This window comes from Halyomorpha halys, unplaced genomic scaffold (assembly GCF_000696795.3).
Source record: "Halyomorpha halys isolate HHAL.00 unplaced genomic scaffold, Hhal_1.1 Scaffold1088.1, whole genome shotgun sequence".
NCBI lineage: Eukaryota > Metazoa > Arthropoda > Insecta > Hemiptera > Pentatomidae > Halyomorpha > Halyomorpha halys.
Genome location: NW_027107060.1, coordinates 76,466 through 84,719, shown reverse-complemented (window position 1 = coordinate 84,719; position 8,254 = coordinate 76,466). Strand labels below are relative to the sequence as shown.

Below are 8,254 nucleotides of genomic sequence, written 5' to 3'. Positions count from 1 at the left end.
TCTATATTTGAAAAAATTACTATTTCTTATACTAAGAGGAGAGTTATTTTTAGATATATAAGTAAATAATAGAAGGAAAAAATGAAAAATATTATAGGGAAAAAAAGATGAAAAAGTAAATGATAATATAGAAAAATATTAAAGAACAAAAACAATAAGAAAAAGAAAAAAATCATGTATATTATAATGTATTTTAAATTTAATGAGTATGATAATGTATTATAAAAATAATAAGCAATTGTCTAACTAGTTTTAGTATGCATAGTACGTAGCAACCCAATGTAGTTGAGCAGCCCGGTTTTTATTTTTTTTTTAATAAAATGTTTTTTTTCCTCCCCTAACATTTTAAGGCATAGTGTTAAAAGCTAGAGCTACACTCTGGTACACTCTATGACAAAATTATTTTTAAAACCCCTTCATTAGTCATGATAGGTATTGTTGGTAGCTTAGTAACATGGGGGACACTTGTTTACTTATTTGAAAATCTTATTTAGTTTTAAACAACAAATAAGAAAATCAAATGAAATGTAATTCCATTAAAAGCTCATAATTTTAGTTTTTATGACAGTTCATTCAAATTTCTTTCAAGAACTCCCCAATTTCATGGGTACAAGGACTACGCAATTTTCACATTTTGAGCACAACTTTCTTGTCTTTAAATTTATCTTTAGCCCTTTCACAAAAATAGCATTTTCATTATAATTTTGGTGTAATTGATCAAGGACATCGACCCCTCACTTTCATGCTATTGTAGAATGTGACTTTTTCTAGAATTCTTCTATCAATTATGGCTGTGAAGTTCATTTTTATAGTGAAACTATACAGGCAATCCCTGTTTTACGCTACCCCATTTTAAATCATTTGGTATTTAGGTGGTTAACCAATTTATGTCAGGAACTGTTTTACATTTCTTGAATTCACAGTTATTTTGCTTGGAAAAAAAAATGAATTTTTTATTGGATGAAACCATTAAAAATCAATTAGAATGACAAACAAAGCTATTAAAACTGAATAAATATTATATAAAAACTATTATTGATAAACTAAAGGCTATGAAATTTGTTTATGACTATGAAGGGTTACACTAAAGTCATAGTATTGATAATTTATTTTTTACTTTTTTATAATGAAACTCACTTTCAATGTTGAGAGTCAGATTAGCATTTAATTCTCCACACACATTCTTTAAATTACACTTGTATATACCCGAATCTTGAATTCCAGGATCCTGAAAAATAATAATAAATAATCCTAGTATTTTCAAAATATAATATATCAGAATTATTTCTATTTCATATTTTATAATTTTTATGAAAAGCCATCCATTGAAGAAATATAAACTGAAAGGAATCCAATACAAATTTAGAAAGGTTAAATGTCATTTGCTAACATACCTTCAATTCTAATCTAATATAATATGAGTCATCTTTTTGTTGTATACTCCAAGAAAGCCTTGAGGTTTCTTTAAGAATTTTCCCTTCATGGTACCATACAATTTCTGGTTTGGGATCTGCTTTGACTTTAAAATCCATAACCACTAATTTTCCACCACTTTCAGACCGAATTTTAGGTTTTTCAATGAAGGTAGGTGCTACTCCTTCTGGTTCTGTCTCAGCTTCGATATTCAAGTTTAGATTAGCATTACTTTCACCATATTCATTCTTTACATGACATCTATAGGTACCACTGTCTGGTCCAATAGGATCCTGCAAGAACATATAGTAAAAATATAATATTACATTCAATGCATATGTATGTATTAATAGGCATACACAAAATAGGAGAAAAAGAAGGGGACAGAGCCCAAGAAATGATCAAGAACTGCTTGCCCAGATGCACTTATGATCATGGAAAAGAAGCACTGATAGTATCACTCCATGATCTAAGGAAAAACAAAAATAAAAAAATATAGATCATCCCTTGAGTCTCCTTCTGGTGAGAATCCGGCCTGGGCCCTGTTTCATAATGAAAGCTAATAGTATTAGTTAATAGTACAAGTATAGAAACAACATGGTAGTTGTACTAATAATTATTTTTTTTCATAATAGGGAGGACTATTAGTGATATTATAGGAGTTAAAAAGTACTAACGTACAAGTTACTATTGTACAATTCAGTGTAATTGTATTATGTTAAATCAACAATACTAATAATATTAGTTTGTACTTTATTATGAAATAGGGCCCTGGTTATTGACTTTTATTTCATGGCAGAACCACAGAATGAAGACTTGACCTTCATTCTAGTTAGAATAGATTTCAGGATTGAAGCTATCATGTTCCATATAGGCAATAGGAGAAGAATTTGAATAAGAAACAGGTATTGGAGTCGGCTAGTGTGGTTCTGCGAGAATAAAGATTATTGGATTTTGGTGGGTATTATTTTTGAGGTATTTTTTAAATGTTAGTTCGGAATAATGGAGTGGTTGCAATGAAAATGAAGTGATTTAAGAAGTTGAAGTGCAGATTGGATTCCATAACGAAGTTGTTTGAAACATTCATAATGTGCTGGTCGATGACTAGGACAAAATTATTTTTATTTTTCTTCCCTTCTTTTTATCATTAGTAATATTAACCATATCTATATTATATGAACAGAAAAAATAAGATCTACTTACCTGAATTTCTAGTATGATTACATAGGTGTCTTCTTTAGTTTCCTGAATTTTGATCTTAAACCTGTCACTTTCAGTAATAGTCTTAGTTCCTTTGATCCACGTAACTGAAGGTTTAGGCTTAGCTGTGCACGTGCATTTCATTGATATTAATGTACCAGCTTCATTTGGTATAATTCTTGGTTTTTCAATAAATGAAGGAGCAAAACCAGCTCCATCTTCTCCACCTAAAAATTTCAGTATATATAATATTCAAAATGATACCTACATTAACAATTTATTTATGAATTAAATAAATTAATAAAAAATTAATCAGTTCATTATTCAATAAACAATTAAGATTATTAAAAATTGCAATGTAGTGGTAAGCCATTCAAAACAGCACCTGAAACAGAAACTATCCACCAAAAATGAATGTAGTAACAAGAAGTAATAGTATTATCAATATCTAGACTTCAAATTTAATTCTATAATTGATATCTTCATTACTACTCAAGGTAAAAAATAAACAAAATAAGATTTTGATTGTATAGATTGTAAATAAAATTCTAAAAGCTAAACACCTTAATATTTATTTACATCCCAAAAAAATTCAGTTATGTATCTAAATATTAAATTCCTCTGAAAAATAGACAATTACTGATTTGTGCTTTCAAACAAACAAGATTAAAAATGAAAATAGGAAAAATAATTCACAGTTAACCAGTGTTATTAATCCAAATAAATCAATGTAATCTATATATCCATTTATGATAAAGAATATTGGTATATATGCTACATTTTATTAATTATTAACTATTAAATACAGTAATGATATTATTAATAGAAAATCATAATTATCATCAAATAAAAAACTTTTCCTTTTATTAAATTAAAATAAGGATTTATTTCTTGAGTGGATTAAAAGCATTAATTAAAAATAATGTAAACTTCCAATATTGGAAATAGACATCTTACATAAAATGCGATAATTAAAAAAATACATATAAACTTTTAAGTAAATTTCTTTTTAAATTAAATAATTTGAACTATTTACATTATATTATTAACTAGTGTCAATGTAAAGAATATTTGATTGTATTCAGAGTAAAAAAAATAAAAAATTAATAATATATAAATTACATTTAAATTAATCACTTTTTACTTTATTTATCAACTTTGATTAAATTAATGATTTGATTTTCCAATAACATATTCATGACTGTAATTTCTTATCTGTTAATTTATGTGGTAAAACATAAAGTACATCATCTGTTAGCTTTCACTTCAAACTAAGAAATATTAATAATTAATTTAATAATGATTTTAGCATGCCAACAAGGAAATTTTAAAAAAGTCATGAAATTATATGTAGAACATTTGTTAGTATTTCACATATAGAGATCTTGAATTGGCAGAAACATGTTTAATATGAAATGAAATGGAAAGCAAATAATAAATGAATTGTAAAAATTTCAAATATTTTTCAAAAAGTTGAATGGTTACAAATTACTTTAATGAAGGAAAACGATGTTACCTTTATTGTTAAAGGAGAGAAATAAGAGAAGATTCAAGTGAAATAAATTTTACCCAAATATTACCTTGAAAATTCAATGCAATATTCGCATTACTCTCGCCATAAATGTTACAGGCATTGCACCTATAATTTCCACCATCTTGTGGTGTTGGTTTTGATATTTCCAACTTGAGGAGATATTGATCTTTTCCTGTTGCCTTTTTGCTCATTCTAATTCGGCTTGAGTCTAAAATAACTTTTTCTCCTTGATACCAAATAATATCAGGAACTGGATTAGCTTCCAAAAGACATTCCATCACAAGAACTTCCCCATCTTGATGAATTGTTGGTTTCTTTGGAAATCTTGGAGATTTTGCATCTACGATTCTTAAAAAATTATAATTGAAAATGTTAGAAATAGAGAAAATGAAGAATGATTTTACTTTCACAATCTCAAGCACTTCCTAGCATAGGATCAAGAAGAAACATGAGAAAAAAATATTAATATTATACAAAAAAATAAAACAGTATTATCAGGTATAGTAATATGAGGTAACTTTAATGCAGGTTAAATGGGGTCATTTTAATACAATGTGGTGAAATTAGTTCAAATTGCTACTGCTAAGCTCCTCTTTACAGAGCTGAATTTGCTAAATGATAGAAAGGGGATCAGTAGGAGGGCACATTTAGACATCCATTGTCCTTTTTATCTTAATTATTCCTTTATAAAGGCAGTCAGGGAAGGTTATTTGTTCAGCAGTTGTTTCTGTATAGATTAGCAAAGGCTGAATAGCTTACTTTCCTTTTTCAAGAAATTTTTTAAAAAAGTGAGTTACACTTATACACTCATTTATATGGTTATCATGCATTGTATAAGTTTTTCTCTTAAACTTTTTCTGATAGGCTCATGTGTTGAAAAGTGAAGAATTTTTGAAAGTTTTAGTACACACATTTTAGAGAAATTTGGTAGTACAATGTTATAGTAAAATTAGACTATTTTCCATTTCCAGGAACAGTACCAAAACATTATGAGAGAAAGATATTGACACAAGTGAGGGAACTATACAGTCCTTTAAGCCAGACTGGTGGTATTTTTTGCCAACCACTGACAGGAGGTTGCCACCTCATACTAACTACTGGTAGTGTTAAAATTCATTTCTCAGGACAGCCTAGAAATAGCTCAGGTGGGCATGGAACATACACCATTCTGAATCAGGCTTCTTTGGAACTTTGCCCCAACGTTCTCGGCCATCAAGGCCTCTATATGTGGAAGATAAAGGCAAGACCGTATAAAAACTTTAATGGACTAATATTTGATAAAGCTGAGGGCCTACTGCAGGGTGAAGTGGAAATATTCTTCCAAGTTGATTACGAAAGGTGTGTTTTTGGTAATGTTTAAAATTTCATTTCAATATTTTATAAAACTCTAATGCCATTTTCCGGTTTTGAAATATTAAATTAATAATGTTAAATAAATAAGTATTGATGAATTCAGTCTATACTTATTTAAACTATTAAAGAAATGTAAATGGTAACATTATTGGTCTAGAAATAACATTTAATTAACATACAAGTCAAATTATTCATGAGTAATAAACAGTGGCGTTTCGGAGTAGAGGGGGTGGGGAGTGAGGGGTCCATCCAAGAATCTACTGTTAAGGAATCCACTCTAACTGAGAAAAATGCATAATACGATATTTTCTAAGCCAACGTATATTATTTATGAAATCATTTAAAACAGGTTTGTATGATTTAACTTTTGTTTACAGATAACAATGAGTGAAAATATTTAGTGATTTCGGAGGGTGGAAAAGGAAAGGACCCCCGCTGGTAGTAAATATTTATCATAACTAAAATAACTACTTCAGTTATTGCATTAATTTGAGATCATTTTACTATTCTTAAATTTTACTATATGTATAAGTAAAATGCATTTGAATAATAACAGATATTACAAATAATAAGAGATCAGAAAAGAAATCACGTATACTATAGCCGGCAAAAATATGAAATTACGAAGTTGGAAAAGTTTTGACTTAGGATTATTTATGTATTCTATTTTAGCGTAAATTTTATGCACAGCAATTAATCTTTAATTTTGTCAGCTCTATTCTATATCACTTGCTACTACATACTACTAACGAAAATATAATATGATGAAAGCATAATTTTTAAACTTTTTTTTCTATCCTGAAAGTTTGGAATTTATTGACAGTTACCTGGTTTTACACTTTTGCCGACGATATTTTACATTATGAATACTATTATTGTAGATATGAATCTCCACAACCACTATAAACTGTATAATTAGAATAGTGGGTAATAAAATAGAATAAAAGTGACATTATTCATAAAAAACCTACGTTTATTCATAATAAGTGCAGGGTTGAAGGCCAAATAGTAAATAAATAAAAAAATTGATTGTAATCATAAATAATAACTTTTAATATCGTATATATAATTTTTGAATTATTTCTACATCTAATCTAAATCATTAACAATCATTGAATTACCTATAAAAATCAAGTTTATAGTAGTGGAAAGCAGGTAATAACTTTTAATTATATAACTTTTAAAATCGAGTGGTACTTCATTAGACTAACGGAAATTACACAAGGTTCTACATCAACATTTCCTGAGTTCTCTTGACGTTAGAGGTGCAGGGGTTCAGGGGGGGGGAGGTGATAATGGTCATTTTTGACCAAAATGGGATTTTACGAGTATATCCGTGTTTAATCGATTATAACGAGTCCCTATATATTCACTGAGAGTTAGCTTGTGTAAGTCAATTTTTAAAGTTGTATTAGAAGATACTAAAGTACTTTTTTTATTATTCTGAATATTTTCAGCATTTGGAGTCTTTGCAATAAGGTACCTTAGGAGTTTGGAGGGGGAAGACTGCCATGGACTCCATTTATGAAGGGAGCTCCACGACAGGGGCTTTTTTTTTTTGTATTTTAATGATAAGTTTTTTGAAAAAAATTACAATACATTACATAAATTACATGGATTTTTTTTAACCAGACAAGAGCGTTATTGTTCTTAAGTTAATTTTTTGTTGATGTGAGACCTCCTAAATCTGCACGGACCACAAATGGTCCAGTTGGGCAATTGTTTTTGTGTATTGTTGGGTTTATTATTCATGAAGATGTACGAATACTTCCACTCTCTCCGAAATGTAGTGGTCCTTTGTATTGCATTGTAAATTGTCGTGACGAACATTTAACCGTTTTGACACTTTCTGGAGTGCTTCAGCATTTAACAAATAGTGACCAGGAAGTTTTATTTTATATGTTTTATTGTGCTCTACATCTTGTAAAGGAGTGTAAGGAGGGGGGAATAAAAATTGTATTGGGTTTCCAAAAGTTTTGATACGAGTACTTTAGCATTTGTGACGTCAGTATGCGTTGTACAGAATGAAGGTAGTCAGTGAAGATCTCAGATTTTTCTTTATCCCTCATTGCCTTCTCTCCTGATTGGTAAGCTCACTCTGTGTTTGGTACTGGGTTCTAATGAAGATCAGGCTGCATTATTTGTTAAATACCAGCTGCTGTTTCGAATTCCATGTTTACCTATAAGCGATATAGGAAGTGAAAGGTTTGATTTGAGACATGTCCTATGAAGATCCGATTATATATTTTTTCTTAGGAGCGATGATCTTCTTTTAGTTTCTAATTGCTTTTCATAGAGTACAAAGTTTACTAAGGAAACATTATACTTAAGATCAGCCTTTTTGTGACCAAAAAAGTAGAATAAATCAGTAATTTGGAGTATCAGGGAGGATTGTATCTATCACAAGACCATGAAGAGCACATGGTATATTTTGGAACACAGAGCCAAGAATCTAAACCAAGGTGTTTAGTGTTAAAATCACCTCCGACAATAAAACTTATAAAGTTAGAAAATATCAGAACGTACCTTAGGGGAAAATATACAGCAGCAAAAGATATGGTTTAGTGCTTAGGGTAAAGTGTAATGCCTTTTTAATATATGTTTGGTGTAAAGTAAGTCTACTAGTAATGTTCAAGTGGTTTTTAATGAGTACAGCTTTTCCACCTGTCTTATTAGGGTGATCTGTACAAAGTATATTCTAGAATTTTGAACGAAAAATTGGATGTGTTTCTGGGATCGCTGCCACGTCTCGTT

At 29.3% G+C, this 8,254-nt stretch overlaps 1 protein-coding gene across 1 annotated transcript in view; it reads right to left on the bottom strand.

Annotated features, from left to right (window-relative positions):
• bent (projectin protein bent) overlaps positions 1 to 8,254 on the bottom strand; it is a gene marked incomplete in the record, with an annotated part of 246,334 nt that overhangs the window by 177,145 nt on the left and 60,935 nt on the right. The window contains 4 exon segments of the mRNA XM_067045412.1: positions 1,138 to 1,228; positions 1,395 to 1,706; positions 2,617 to 2,840; positions 4,194 to 4,495. Of these exon segments, the coding sequence (XP_066901513.1) occupies positions 1,138 to 1,228; positions 1,395 to 1,706; positions 2,617 to 2,840; positions 4,194 to 4,495 (929 nt within the window).